Below are 16490 nucleotides of genomic sequence, written 5' to 3'. Positions count from 1 at the left end.
ACCAGAAGTCAGAGCCTCTTTGAAACACTGAATTCAAGTAAAACAAACACACTTCACCAAAAGCCCAGGCTCCCTGGCTTTCAACCTACCCAGTATGATGGAGAACCACAGCATAGTACACAATTTAGGCAGCTCTTACCATTAGTACTTGAGAGATCATCTTCATGGGGATGGAAACTATTTAGAAGAGATATTAGCCAGGGCCAAATGCTGCAAATTAAAAAATTTGTATTTTATTTTTATATGAGAAACCAGAACATTAATAAATTATAAAAATGGCATCTATTTAGAGTTCCTGGCCTAATTTATTAAACAAAACCGAAGTTTTAGAGTACACATAAAAATTTTATGTCAAAAATAGCAGTATCTAAAAACCTGTACTACAAAACCTACATTAATATCAAAAGGAAAACTACGTATCCATTCATGACAATATAAAATAGGATGGCACTTATGAAAAGAGAAAGAATTTGAAACTAATGAGATCAGGGGTCTTAATGAGGTCCCATTGTTTATTAGACAGTCACTTCTGTGTTCATACCAGGCTAAAGCAGAAAACTCAGAGACTTAAACAACTAAGATATGCAGGAGAGGAACTTTCTACTGTAGAACTCTGAAGCCATTTCTGACAACTCTGAGGCCCCTTGGCAGTAATGCTCTCCCCCTCCCCTGGGAACCAAGGACCTAACAATTGCCCACACACGTACTGAAATGTTGGAAACTTTCCATCATCTCCCTGAGTCCTTATGAATATTTTCCAAATAGAACTCAGTTATTGAATAGGGGCAAGATAACCAACCCTTAGGCGTTGATTCAGTTACTGATGTTTTGACTCTGGCCCTGGGAAAGGGGCAAAGTGACCCTCAGATGTTTCCCCCTTACTTCATCTGATCTGGCAACTACTCTCCAGCCAATTATTGGTAATAGCCCTTTTGAATAAGCCAATCATAACAGTTAAAGAACAATCCCCAGACACCCCCTTTCTTCTGTGGCTTTTTCCTTTAAAAATAGCCTGTACCAGCCATTTGGGGTCTTTCAGCTTCCCGACCGCTGAGGGACCCTGTCATGACAGAATTAATAAAATCCTCATGCTTTTACATCAGCTGTGGTGTGAGAGATGGTCTCTTGGGGCGATTCCTCCTCAGTGACTGGACTCTAGGGTCCAACATTACCACTGCAAAATCTTTTTGAAACATTATTTCTACAATCAAAAGTACACTGAAAATGTCATTCATCACTAAAATAAAAAGTTTTTAAGAACTGTATCAAATGTTGCCGGGTAGCGGTGGCACAGATCTTTAATCCCAGCACTCGGGAGGTAAAGGCAGGCAGATCTCTGTGAGTTTGAGGCCAGCCTGGTATACAGAGTGGGTTTCAAGACAGGCTCCAAAGCAACATAGAGAAACCCTGTCTCAAAAAATACCCAAAAGATTTTTATGCCAAGTTCATTCTAAAATGTAAAATATATCTCTTCATAATATAGCAACAGGGGAATATAGGAGTCACAAATTTCTATCTAAGATTTGTGTGTCTCACATGAAGAATTCAAAAATAAATGAAAGCATGCTTAGAAGTTTTCATTTCAATTTCCTTAGAGTAGGCAGAAAACACACTCTTCATTTGTTCAATATTGTTTCAGAATGCAGTTCTCCTATGTCTATGAACATCAAATGAAACTACCTTAAAACTTCATAACACTTACTACTGCCTTTCATCCACCACTGCTTCCTGAAAGATTCGAGGTCGAAGTCTTAGCCAGTCCATGGAGACCTTGACTGCAGGAAGGGGATAGGCATTGCAGGACTCCTGAGAATCGTTCTGGAGAGGACATTTGCACAGGATGCCAAGAAAAGACACTTGGGGAGCAGGGTAGAGAAAAAGGTTCAGATTTTAAACAGCACACCAGTTCAAAATATCAACTACGAGCTTTCTGCTATATTAAACACTCATGCATCTTAGTTTCTTTCTAAATAAATTTTCAGCTAGGCATGGTAGCCCACAGTTATACTCCCAATACTTGAGGCTAAAAATAGGAGGACCATGAGTTTAAGATCAGCCTGGGAATACATAGTAAGATTATATCAAAAACTAGAAAAGCAGAGAGGAAACATTTTCTTTTCTGTGTTCAAATATTATATAAAGCAAATGAGTGTTAATATTATATAAGCAGACAAAAGGATAGAATTTGATGTTTAAGTCTCCTGATCCAACAGCAAGAAATACAGGACTTTGACAGGTGGTGGTGGTGCATGCCTTTAACCCCAGTACTTTGGAGGCAGATTCAGGCAAATCACTAAGAGTTCAAGGCCAGCCTGGTCTACAGAGTGAGTTCTAAGACAGCCAGGCCTGTTACACAGAGAAATCCTGTCTCAAAAGCAAACATAAAAACAAAAAAATATCCAAGTAACCAAACAAACAAACAAACCAACTAAACAACAAAAAACCCAAAAAGAGAATACAGGACTCATTTGGTTATATCTATAACAATGTCTAATTATACAAACTTCATCTTTCAAAGTTAAATGATATAATACTCACTAAAGAGGGACAGCAACTGGGTCCAGCACAGCTGTTCATCTTGGCTATAACTATGCTGCTCTGTTTCATTGCTAAAGTCACGAAGATGATGAAGTTGAAACAGGTTAATGACAGTGACATGAACTAACTGCTGAGAGTTGAAAGCTTTTTGGAACAGCAGCTTCTGTAACAGGAGACAAAAATACTGCATATATTATCAAGAGCAGGATGTGTTTTACACACAAGAATTAGTAATTAAATAGATTTAGAATCACAGAGTAGTGTAATAAGATTACGGGATGAGTAAACTATTCCACTCCTAATTCCAGTATTTTATATGTATCTAATGTCTACTCAGAAAACTCTTCTCTAAAAAAATTTAGGCACTACCGAACAAACATTTTTGCCCTAAGAAACTGTCCACGTATTGAAAAAGATTTATCTACTTTTATTTTATGAATACTGTTTTTTTCATAAACACCAATATTAGTATTAGCCTGTGCACCATATGCATGCCTGGTATCTGAAGAGACCAAAAAGATGGTGTTGGATTCCTTGGAAGTGGAGTTATGGATAAGTGTGAGCTCCCATGTGGGTACCAGGGATAGAACTTGGGTTTTCTGGAAGAGCAACCAGCAATCCTAACTCCTGAGTAATCTCTCTAGCTCCAGAAACAATATATACTTTTAATATGATCTAATAGATAATGATAATACTTGGAGTTATACATATATTTAGATATTTTAATCCATTAGAGGTTGCCTTGTAAGAGACATACATATTGAATAAAATGTTTTAGTTGGGCAGTGGTAGCGCATGACTGTAAACCCAGCACTGGGAGACAGAGGCAGGCGGATCTTTGAGTTTAAGGCCAGCTTCATCTAGAAAGTGAGTTCCCAGATAGGCTCCAAAGCTATACAGAGAAACCTTGTCTAAAAAAACCATAACAAAACAAGCTTTAAAAGGACAAATGATTGAAAGCAGATCTATGCAGTGAAAGAATTCCAAAAATAAGATTCAAGTATTCTTTTGAACCCTTGATACACGAAGTGTGACAAGATTTGTCCTGAACTTTTCACTCATATGATTTTTACCAAGTTTTATTTACCTAGTAACAACTATGTAACCTGCTAAGCAGTATAGAACGTTACCATGCAAATTCGAAAAGCTGGTGGTCTCAATGTAGTTATACTTCTGTTTTAACATCTGTGATGCAAACCTAAGTTCCTAATAAAGTTGACAGCTACTAGGATGGATATTTTTAGCTGTAGCCAGCCTTTCTGCATTTCTCCCAGGGGAACATTCTGGAAGATAGCAGACTCAAGTGTTACTAGTCTTCTGGTAAGAACTGACAATACACCAGATGTAGTAGCTTATACCTATAATCTCAGTACTTGGTAAGTTGAGACAGAGAGTTTGGCATGATTGTAATGACTACAGCAATTTTGAGGTCAACAAAGGCTAGAGTGAGACCATATCTAAACAAAACAAAAACCTCAAATAATAAAACCAGAACTGACGGTCCAGACAAGATCTTTCCTGCAGTTGAGGACCAGTGCCTGGGGTTCCTGCTGCATCCAACATGTCAGTCGCCTTTACTGCATTCTGAGATTTCCATTTATATATATCTACCTACCTATCTACCTATCTATCGAGAGAGGCAGAGTCTAAAATAGCCACTGTGAGTTATATAAGCAAAGTCTTCTATATTACTTTGGAGAAAAATTCGGATTTGTTTTTGATAACTCAATCTCCATGTGATATGCCATGCCACTGTATTTGTTGATAATGTTAAGTCCCTTTCCAAAGACAAACATTACTTAATTCCTTAATCTCTGATAGAATTTTCCAATAAAATGTCTCCTTCAATTTATACACCTACCCTTCTAAACAAGCTAACCACTTATGTTGGTTATACTTTTAATCCAACACGTCTATTCAGATTCCAATATTCTTTTCTAGTCTAAGTAGTTGAGAACACTCAAGTCAGGGTTTCTTTTACACACTCAATCCTATAAATACCATGGCATAAGTTCAAACAGGAAGGAAGGAAACAGAAGAAGACCAGGAAAGATTATTTTGCAATACACTATTTATATTGCAAATATAATATATCTTATAAATGATCAACTCAAATGGTTATCTGTAATTACTTTACTTTGACTATATTTGTCTAATTTATGCTTTCACTGTCCAAGTTTTGTGTTACTGTTTGTTTTGGACAGTTTATCACTATGTAGCCCTGGCTGGTTTGGATGCCATGAAGATCAGGCTGTCCTCAAACTCATAAAGATCTACCTGCCTCTGCCTCCCAAGTCCTGGGATTACATTAAAAGTATGTACCATGCAGTCTACCCAAGTATTCAAACCCCTTAAACGCAAGACTTCTCAACATTTAGTTATAGACAGCTTTCCTATACAAAGGAATAGCCCAGAAATACAAGATTCAGAGTATCTGGTTCACTGCTGATTCCAGTGCCCTAAACATTAATACCGAATAGTCAAATATTTCAATACATTTAAAATAATGTATAGTAATACATTCCACTTTGACCTATTTTGTCAGCTGGCGGGGGTTGGAATGGGGGGTCAATGAGAAGGTTGCTACAGCATGTCTGGATAGCACAGCTCAGCTAAAAAGAGGGAAGCCAGATGCATGGATTTCATATAGTCCAGATTTAACTTTTATTACAAGTTCACAATTAAGTAACTACACAGGAACTAGGAGTCTGGTCCTCTGGGTGTATTTTAGTGGGAAAGCATTTGTTAAGAAGCTTATGCTAGGCCCTCAGTTCCATCCTCAATACCACAAAAATACAAAAAGTCTAAGTTAATTCTCTCCAAATCTAAAGGTTTCTGATTTAGAGAAGACAAACATTTTTTTGTTTTTAACTCCAACCTTAAACTGTTCTTCCAACTTCTCTCGAAGAGGGCTCAACTTTTCCAAACTCTTACTCAGGTATACATGGCCGTGGAATTTAATAAACGCCTTGATGAAGTCGGAAACACCCCACTTGGTTTTCAACTCATCCCGGCTGAAATGAAAGAAAAACCTGCATGAATCTTAATCAGCACAATTAGCAAAACCCCGACAACTGGATTTAGCTTGCAAGTTACCTGAGCACCCAATAGACAGGAAAAGGGTCCTAAGTCTAGCTTCATAGCTTACAACTTAGATGAGTCAGCACTTGACTGCAATAAATCACATGCTGGGTACAATTCAGTAACAGCACACAAAATAATTTTGGTATTTGATTATAGGTTTAGAGATGAAAGATAAATACATCACTGGCCAGTATTTCCTGGACACTAAAATTTGAGAGATTAAGATTCCAGGTTACAAAATTCTCTTGGAGAAAAAGTCAGCCCTACCTTTCCAGTGCTTTAGAAAGTGCTTTCTGTAGATTAGTGGAGGCAGCTGGGAAAGGGAACTTCACAGCAATGCTTCTGCAGTAGTAGAAAATGGTGGTCAGGTGGTCTCCTTTGGAAGAAGCTAAGATAGCCAATTGATTGTAAGGCTGACCTAAAGGAGAAAGTTAAGATTATAAAGTCTCCAAGAACCAATCCTGCCATCAAGATAGAAATGCTCAGTTAAATCCTTGAATGACTAATACAAAGTACTGTTTAAGGCGAATCTCATGACTATCAATTACAGTTGGGTATAATGTGAAACTGTATACATTAGTGATGGCACATCCTATCAAGGGCAGGTGAAAAAGTCACACAAATATTGAGTATGGTAGCATACACTGTAATCCAAACACTCATGCTCAGATAGGAGGATCAGAGTTCAAAGGCATATTGGGCTACAAAACTAAACTTTTAAAACAAAACTTTCAAATCCTGTACAATAGGATCAATACAATAAGCACTCATGGATTCTAAAGGGTTAGCTAGTAAATCTCCTTGGCTCTGTGGGTGATGAGGACTCATCACAACCACTCAGCTCTGCTCTACTTGAGATATTTTCTAGAATTTAAAGAAATTCTAACAGTTTTGCATGAATGATTTGTGACATTATATATCTGCTGTTAAGCTCTTTAATTCAAGAATGCCAATTTTGGGATCATCAAAAATATTATCTTTTAGGTGACTGATAGGTTTTCTAAGGGGAAATGGTTATCCTGAAAGATCATTACTCTATTGGACAATTAAGAATGCTAGAGTTGTAGAAACATTATCAGATCACATTAATTCCACTTATACTGGCTTTCTAACAAAGTAACTTAAAGAGAAATTCATTTTACGAGTATAAAAGTGAAAATGGAAGCCATGAAACTCGATCTTGAAATTCAACATCTACTGCTTCAAGACACTTCAAAAGTAGAGTCTATCTGCTATAGTGCTATAATGAACAAAGTGACATTGTCACCCTTAAGGTGGCAGGCCCACTCACCATTGGAGGGGACAAGCTGAGCTGCATGCCTATAGTAGGACTCTGCCTGGCTGGTCTGGTTTCTGTATCGAGCTAAGAAGAAAAAGAAAACTCAGTTTAAAACCAGATAGATATACACAAATATACACAAAAACTACCAGGAGGCCATGTCCAAAACAGCTAGAGCTTTAAATTCTAAAGACAACAAAGACAATAAAATTACTTTAAAGGCCATTGACAGATAGAAAAATTTAAAACAAATTAACTATAGGATTATGTGTGACGTGTCCATCCAGCCTTCTCTATTTGAGACATTCAGCATGTAACCAATTTTAAAGCTTACCTAGCCCCCATTTTCAGGTCCTCCAGTGTCATGCATCACCAGCTCCCACTATGGACTATGCTGGTGACCTGGAGCCGGCCCACAAGAAGGGGTGAGTTATATGGCACTTAAAAACAAAACAAAACAAAAAAAACACTATACAATATGATCTGAAAATTAAATATTTCTTCAATATCTTATAAAGTGATTTTTGAAAAATGCCTCGCATCTACTGCAATATTAAGAAGGTGTGTTCAAAGAAGACATTTAAAGCAAAACCATCCTAAACACACTGTCGCTGCACCTCCTTGCAGAGCTCAGATTATCTCTGATGTGACCTCTCATAATGTCACTCATTTATGGCATGAAGAAATCTAAAATCTACTAATTTAAACACACTAATGTTTCCATTCCTTGTTATTTCAGGACAAAACATAATCCTATAGTTAATTTATTTTATAACCTTTTTAGGTCACCTTAAAGCAATGAACAGAAAGATAAGTTATATAATAATAACCCAGATAAAATATATGTATAACGGAAATACAAATTCGACCTTTGAAAGGAAGCAACATGAAATGAGTTTTCAGTGCATCAGCAGGAAGAAGTAACAGACAATCTAGTTCTCAAAGAGGTTAATTTACAAACTTTATTCCAAAGGAGTTCAAGTTTCTAATTTAGAAAATACAGCATCACTTTGATGATTTACCTTTGACTACATTTTTAGTGTTTACTATTTGCCTATACCTGGATCAAATCTGAAAAGAATTTAAATTTTAGTGAGATTTTTTCAAAATTCTTCTCCAATCTCAAAACGTAGAAAAATGTAAATTCTTAAAGGGGATTTTATAATTTCTTCGTATATCAATCTAAACCACACATGTATATAACAGGCTTCTTCCTCTGACTATTCCAAAGAAAAGGATGAATGTGTTATTAATGTATATTAGTTAACATTTTCAAAGGCTCACCAATGTCTCCAAGGTGGACGAGGCAGTGCTGGCAAATATAGGAACAGGAGCTGGACTGTGGCTTCACTATGGCGCTGGTGTGCGTCTGTTTATTGCTAATAATTCCCAACTGGGAAGACTTCACACGGCATGGCAAATCTACATTAAACACCGTACACAGTTCCTGTAATAACTGAAGAAAAAAAACACAAGCAAAATTTAGTAAAGTCAGAATATTCTAACAGTAAAGTTTACATAGAACATATGCATCTAGGTATCACATACTGCTGAGACTATCATACAAATTGTATGCGGGTTAAATTTAAATCTTTGATTGGTTGATTCTCAAATTTTCAGGTAAAGCATTTTTAAAAAACCAACACACAAAACAAATCAAGTTAAAAGTATTTTATTATCCATTTAATTACAAATAGATAAAATTAAAAATATTTACTTACTCAATGTTCAAGTATTTGTATATGTACCACTTGTGTGTACATTGCTATTTCATCTATTTGTAATTAAATGGATAATAAAATATTTTAAAATTGATTTTGTGTGTGTGTGTGGGGGGGGGGGTGTGCCACGTTGTTACACGGCACATGGGCAGAAGCCAGGACAATTTGCAGGAGTCAGTTCATTCTATCTCATGGGCTCCAGGGATCAAACTCAGGTCATCAGCCCTTGTAATGGTAGGATTTTAAAGACTATGCACTGAAAAAAAATCTTTGGCCAGTTCTTCCTGTGCTGCTTGTCTACACCTATATACTGGCTTTATTTTGGTTTAACCATTTCATTGAATGAAGAAAAAGAGAAAGAATGTCTATTTATTTACTCAATGTGCAAGTATTCGTATATATACCACGTGTGTTAAAAGTCCATGGATATGAGAAGGTCCTCTGGGACTCGAATTGCAGAGAGTTGAGAGCTGTTATGTGAGTGAGCACTCCAGTTCTGTGTAAGAGTCAAGTGCTCTCAACTACCGAGCCATCTGTCCAGCCCAAAATAGCAGTTTTTCCAAATCATTACGCTTAAAGAAAAGTCCATGAACATTTATTTCTTTGTAAATTGCATCAGGATGTGACTAAGTAAAAAGGAAATATGTGAAAATAATATAGCTTAGTTTTCAATCTGAGTAATAAAGATTACTCAATTTTCTAGGTAATTTAAAATCATTTTATGATCCACATAAATTCTACTATGTATATCATAGTACAAAAATTCACCTGACATCGCAACTTTTTGAAAAGATTTTTAAATTTGTATTTTATATGAGTGCACCGCACTTATAACTGCATGCCAAAGAGGGCATCACAAGTCCTATTATCGATGGTTGTGAGCCACCATGTGGTTGTTGGGAACTGAACTCAATACCTCTGGAAGAGCGGCCAGTGCTCTTAATGGCTGTGCCATCTCTCTAGCCCAACACTGCAACAGCTTACCTGGCACAAAGTAGCCACTACTTTCATAATGACTACACTTGGTTTGATTATATGACTACTGCCATGCTTGGCTCTCATTAAACCTCTTTTTATTCATATAATTAAACCTCCATCCTAAGCACATATCTTTCTCCCTCTCTAAGGCAATACTGGGATTTGACCCAAGACCTCATACTACTACATTCCTAAACTTAAGTCTGTATCTTTAAAATAGGTAGTACGAATAATTTCAGACATCTAGATGATGTGAAACTGTATGTGATCAACTTTTCGATATCTTATAAGGTAGTTAATAGTACTCACATATACAAAAATAATGTACAAAGAACAGAGTACCACTAAAGCTATGAGAATTCATACACAAGGCAGAACTCACCTGAGTATAGAAGCCACTAGCTGCCTCTAGGAACAGAGAAAGGTTTGCCTGAACTTCACTCCGATTTGGGTTTGCTCGATTCTTTGCTTGGCCTTGTAGTGTTGTGATCTGATTCTTAAAGGCATGATTCCAGCTGAAAACAAAACATAATTCTATTTGGTATAGTAGTAACTCACTGGGCAGACACTGGTCCCCCTGAGAACAAGAAAGAACTGTTTGTTATACAGCACACCAAACAGCAAACCAGCATCAAAGTTATTTAATTAAATAACTTCATGCTTGTCTTTGAACAAGACTATACATGCAGTAGAATACAACTGACTTTAGTGGATACTTACCAAATGCTCCAGTAAGCAGATTGTGGCTTCTACTATGACCCTTTAGAGCTATTACAGTAAGAACTAATTAAGAATCCCAGGATAAAAACCAAAACCAGAGTGGCAAGATCAAAGTAAAATAAGCTATTAACACTTTTAACACACTGGGCCAAAAATAATTATATGCTACTCAAAGTGACACACTTGGGGGGGGGTTTGTACATATCAAATTCTATTCTTTACTTTTCCCAGCTAATTATACATAACATTTACTTCTATTTAATGATTTTGTTTATTTATCTTACAGTTTAAGGCTTAATACTTTCTTTACAATATGATTAGAAGCCACATTTCAAATTTTTATTTAAACAACACAACGCTAAAATTTAGTATACCAAAATGACATTAATCATTACATTATCAGCTTAAATTCAATATTAGTGAACTAAAGTAATGTCAATCTCTTATTTTTGAGGCTCTAGAACTTTAGGGTTTTAAAAAAATAGTTTAGGACATCAATACTCCTTTAATATTAGTGATGCTTTCTCATCATGAACTCAAATATTACAGACATGAGTTCTGATTAGTTATTAAGTTAAACAACTAGACTTTCTAAAAACACAGGGCACAAAAAGCAGAGAAAAAAGGAAAAACCAACATCATCACAACTTGGGCTATTAGGCCTTACTAGACAGAATGTTTTCTTTTTAGTTTTTTCAGGACAGTGCTTCACTATGTAGCCCTGGCCGACCTCAAACTCAGAGACCTGCCTGCCTCTGCCTCCTGAGAGCTGGGATTAAAGACAGAATGTTCTTAACTGCTGCTTAATTTTCCATCAAATTTACTGTCCCTGTTTCAATTTATAAGACAAGATCTTCTACCAAAGACCTTTATTCACTCACTGATTATCTGTCATTTCATCCTTCCTAGAAAGAACAAGTGGAATTGCCTAAACACACAAAATCTTTCTTTAGTTTTCTGGTGAGCAGGAAGATATAGCCATGGATTTGATTAAATGAACCTTACTTACAATCAAATACACTTTCCTGTTGAACAAACAGTATGATATTGACCATAGTTTCTTGGCTTTTGGGCTAAGACCAAATGTAAAATCCCACTATCAAAGAAAAGTCTATCTTTACTATCTAAACCATGATAGTAAAGACAGACTTTTCTAAGACTCAATACAGATACACTTAAAATTTGAAGTATCATACATATGTTTAAATTTGTCCACTCCAGTATGCTCTAAGAACTGTCTTTGGTAAAATTCAAACCTAAACAGTCCTTCTCTCACACTCTAAGACTGCACCTGAAAAAAACACTAATTGTTAAATTTTTTTTTTAAATCACAAGTAGTAGAATTTCTTTTAAAAAGTTTACACTAGGGCAGGTTGAAAAATTACCAATTAAGCATTAATGTTTCAAAGTCTTGAAGATTCCTGACTGCACAGGAACATCTCAAATGACAATACTTACAGATCCTGTTCTACTTTCTTGTCTAAAGCATACTCCAGATCAGTAACTAGCATTTTCTGGTACAAGTCCTGCAGAGCTTGCCTGGATGTCCAGACCTCAGCTGGACCCAGCTTAGAATCTGTGTAACAAAGCAAACAAAACACCACCATATTGTTAAGTCACTTAATCCATGAGTCACACCAATGACTCCTTCTCTCCCCATTCACTGCCGCACAAGTTCCATGTTACTGTATTTCAAAGGACTCTCACCTTCTGCCTTTCGGCTAATAGCTAAATTTGATTTAAAAAGTTTTTGTTTGTTGTTCTAGCTATTTTTTAAAACCATGTGCATGTGTACAAAGTGTAAGTGTATGGAGTTTATGTGAGTGTGTGTGAGTAGAGCAAAAGAGAGCATCAGGCACCCTTCTATCACTCTTTACCTGTTCTTGTGAGTCTGCAGCTACAAGTTTTTCAGTGAGGGTGTCAGCCACACAGTCCCAGGGATCTTTCCTGTCTCTACTTTCCTTACTCCTTAGCGCTGGGGTTGCAGGTATGCCCAGCATGACTTTACATGGTTGCTGGAATCTGAACTCCAGTTTCCATGCTTGTACACTGCAAAAACTCCTGTGTGCTGAGCCATTTGCTCCACCCATCTTTCAGCTTTAAAATAATATTATGAAATTAAAATTAAAAGAGTGAATTGAAAAACGATTCATTCTTTGCTGCTGGTTTGGATTTCTGCCTGTTCATGTCACAGCAGGCCATATATCTCATAAGTCACTCCATTTGAAATAATGATGTCTATCAAATTGTTTACCCCCGTAACTGTATCTTCATTCAAGCCATGGTTCCCTTTGATTTTGAATCATTCCTACAAGGATCCTCACAAAATTTTTCTATAAGTTCACTAACCAGCAGATGCCTGAATTATTACTACTCTATTATACTATCCTAGTATAACAATGAAAATTATTTTAATGAACGGGACATGGCCATCCAAGGCACTTCTGTGATCAGTCCATATTATAACTTAAATGTGAACCAAGGCCTAGGCCTGGTATTTAACTGCTCAAAAGGTCAGAAGAGTAACTAGGAAAATTAGGAAGTCAGGCTCTGATTATGTATTTAAGAAATGGAGTCACATTTTCTGCCAAAGTCCTGTAGGGGGTTGAATAGTTTGAATGCTGATAGTAAGCTTCCTCAGCAGAACTACTTAACAAACTTTTCAATTATAAATTTCCAATATCTAGTTAAGCAATTTAATTTCTTCTAGGAGTTTGCTGCTATACATTGTCACAATTTCCACTCCTTTTTAGGTTGGCCATTAGTATCTATAATTCACTATAATCCTATTCGGCAAGGAGTGCCCTGGATATTTGAGTTAATACACAGGTTTGCTGGCTAGTAAGAATTGAGTCTTATAAAGTGTTTTCTGTTCATTTGTTTGGAGACAGGATCTCACTGCCCAGAGCAGGCTAGCCTTGAGCTTGTGCTCCTCCCACCTTCACTCTCCATGTGTGCTGGGATTACAGGTGTGTGCCACTACAATGGGCTTTAGGGGCTTGCAGAAGTCATTCAAATGAGTAAATTTAAACAAATGTTTGATGCTTTGGGAAAAAGCGTATTGTACGTGCAGCTTGATGCTGTTCCATACACATGATGCAGATAGTATTTCTAAGGCTAATCCACGCTCTAATTCTAACACTGGCATCACACAATGTGGATGATGACCACAAATGTGCTAATAGGAAGAATAGCAGTGAACAACCCTTGTTCCTCTTTTGTCTTATTCTTTATGATACAATAATCAGGCTCCTCATAAACAGTATACCCTGTCAAAGCTGAAGAAACACTATCTCCCTAGTAGTTAGTATAGTCCCTTTTCAATTATAAATCTTGGTCAGAATGCTGGTTATCAATCAACATTAGCTGAATTGTTCATGTGTTAACCACACAACTAAATTCTTCCCAGACTAGAATACTATCTATTATCACGTCTCTCTTTGATAGGTTAGGATAGCACATGCTATTATCAATGAAATGCTGATCACTAGCTTTGAATTATCTTTTTATTTCAGCAGTTAAGTCCAAAATTCTTCCCAATGGACTTGAGCTATTATTCCGAGCAGAAAAGATGTATGAGAAAAGGCAGCTCATTGAATTTCAGACTTTCAGTGCAGTTTCTATATAAGCAATTTTCCTGAAGGCTTACTTACTGCTCAGGTTTGAGTCACTACAAACTGAAAAGAGCATTTCCTGGGAAAATATTAATCAAACAAAGCTTTATATAGCTACAGTGGAGTGTGATTAATTTATATATTATTAATAAAAGATTCATAAAATTAAACCATCATGCAATTAAGAGCAATTCAAATGTAGCATATACTACAGTAATCGCCTGAGAAGTATTGAAGAGAGAACCCAAAATACAAGACTAATAAACATTTAAAGCAAAGTTATTATTGTTCTTGGCAACTAGCACAGGATTTGGTACTATACCCCCCAAAAGGGAATTTTCTTCCATTAACTTAATAGAACAAAATAGGTACTAATAAAGAATTAAGATAGTCAATACCTGTCATTTCAGCCTTCAGGACTTCTGCCTGCCTAGAGAAGAAAAAAGAACATTAGTTAAAAACAAACCAAGTCAAATTAATATAATTATATTTAATTATCAAGTAAAACAATGCATTATAATAAGGCTAGATGGCTGGGAAGTCTAAACCTTCGTTTAACATGCAGTATAACACTGGGTCTGGGGAAATTGATGTCATAACTTACAAATTACTGGTAACTTCCTCAAATCTGACTATAAAGGTATTACTAGGTTTCCCCCAACACCTTGCTGGTTACCATAAACATTACAAGTTTCTCCTCTTCTCAAGCTGCCTGTTCCTGTCCCTTCCCCACTGGCAATGACAGCTGCATAGCTCTGCTCTGGCATTCAGAATCCTCTCCTTATGAGATCAAAGTTCATTTCAATGGAATGCTCTTTCTAGCATTTCATTAGGACTTGATTGTTCTTTCCTTTTTGACAATCTTGAGAATTCCATCTCTTTGGCATAAAAACATGTTCAAGTTCCCCATACATTCTTCTTTTTTTTAAAAAAAAAAAAAAAAGAAAAAAAAACCCAAGTATTTCCCCCTCTGAAAGTCAAGAACAGTCTGTATAGGAAAGGCTCTAAACTGACCTCATGGTCTAACCTTAACTTCATTATTTCATTCTCTTAGCAATCTTTTTTTGTGGTAGTTTTATCAAAGCTTTCGAGCTGTGGAAGGCAACCCAAAAAGTTCTTTATGCCCGCCTTCTTCCAAAGTTGTACTATCTAGCAATTCCTGAGAAATGCTATCCTCTAAATAGCAATTATACCTTCACTGCATTATACCCATTCCTTATCTGAACTACTGCAAAAGGTATTTTTGAAAGCACACTTGATCTTGCCAACAAACCACCTGAACTTAGTGTTTTCCACTACAAAGTCTTTAGTGACAAAGTCTCTGAAGTCTTAATCTAGCGGTCGATCTGTCCCTGGGCTAAGAACACCACCCCCATTTACTGGCTAACAATCATCACTCCTGCTTTGTGTAGGAGTCAGAGCACTACATTTCTTTGTGAAACACATCTGGGGTAAGGAAATTCTTTGTCTACCAAAGTTGCTTTATAGCAATACAGCTTTTAAAAATACGTAACATCAGAATCCCTTTTGACTAGCATTCTGCTTATCAGGAACTCTGAAACATGCTCTCCCACAGGTTCTGGTATTCTCTTGCATAGAAGAATGATTATAGCTAACAACACATGCTGATCATCTAATCTTAACAACCAGAGAAGTAGATTTTGAATGTTATCTCCACAAAGTGATAAATACACCGGGTGAAGGATATGCCAAACATCCTGAGGCTGGATCATTATGAATACAAGCACTCAAACATTACACTGTACCCTCTGTATATGTGTGACCACATGTCAACTAACAAAAAAAAGTTATTACACCATGAGATTTCCATTTCAAAAGAACTAAACTGGAACAAAAACTAGAAGAATATAAAGGTACTAAACATTTTAGGGAAAGCACTATTTTACATATTTTATAGTAACTAAATTTTTAAAACTGTTATTTCATGTAAATCGGTGTTTTGCCTGTGTCCTGGTTTTTGTCAACTTGACACAAGTTGGAGTCATTTGAGAAGGAACCACAACTGAGAAAATGACCTCACCAGACTAGCCTGTGGACAAGCCTGCAGGGCAATTTCTTGACTGATTAATTCTGTGGGAGGGCCTGGCTCTCTGGGGGAGGTGTCCCAGCACAGCCAGTGGTCCTGAGTTGTAGAAGAAAGTGAGCTGACTAAGAAAGCAAGACAATGCCCTTCTTGATGGACTATTCCTGGAAGTCCAAGTGAAATAAACTTCCTTCCGTAGTTGCTTTTGGTCATGGTGTTTATCTCAGTAACAGAAACCCTAACTTAAGACAGTTTGTGTGGACATCTGTGCATTACTTGTATGCCTGGCACCAGCAGAGACCAGAAGATTCCGAGAACTCAGCTACAGAGGGTCATGAGCTGTCACATAGGTGGGAATGAAACAAGCATCCTCTGAACTAAAGAGAAGAGAAGCCAGTGTTCTTACCACTCCAGCACCCATGATTGTAAATTTTAACTTCAGTAAAATATAAAACAAATACTTTTGTTTCTTGTAGTCTTTAAAGATATCCACTGCTTACATATACGTGTAT

General features: G+C 36.6%; 1 protein-coding gene across 5 annotated transcripts in view; it reads right to left on the bottom strand.

The window, feature by feature from the left end:
• Positions 1-16490, bottom strand: part of Smg7 (SMG7 nonsense mediated mRNA decay factor) — a 63832-nt gene that overhangs the window by 18501 nt on the left and 28841 nt on the right. For 4 of the 5 annotated variants that reach the window (XM_087906426.1, XM_087906425.1, XM_087906427.1 and 1 more), the window contains 10 exons: positions 14333-14364; positions 11779-11896; positions 9983-10115; positions 8186-8357; positions 6914-6985; positions 5890-6040; positions 5417-5552; positions 2539-2701; positions 1703-1856; positions 140-210 (listed from right to left, as the gene is read on the bottom strand). In XM_087906426.1, the coding sequence (XP_087762552.1) occupies positions 140-210; positions 1703-1856; positions 2539-2701; positions 5417-5552; positions 5890-6040; positions 6914-6985; positions 8186-8357; positions 9983-10115; positions 11779-11896; positions 14333-14364 (1202 nt within the window). The remainder of the gene's footprint in view (positions 1-139; positions 211-1702; positions 1857-2538; positions 2702-5416; positions 5553-5889; positions 6041-6913; positions 6986-8185; positions 8358-9982; positions 10116-11778; positions 11897-14332; positions 14365-16490) is intronic. The other variant, XM_087906428.1, reaches the window with a different exon arrangement.

Source organism: Myodes glareolus, chromosome 5 (assembly GCF_982192425.1).
Source record: "Myodes glareolus chromosome 5, mMyoGla1.1, whole genome shotgun sequence".
Classification (NCBI taxonomy): domain Eukaryota; kingdom Metazoa; phylum Chordata; class Mammalia; order Rodentia; family Cricetidae; genus Myodes; species Myodes glareolus.
Note: the sequence above shows the minus strand (reverse complement) of the source record. Positions and strands in the feature narration are given on the sequence as shown.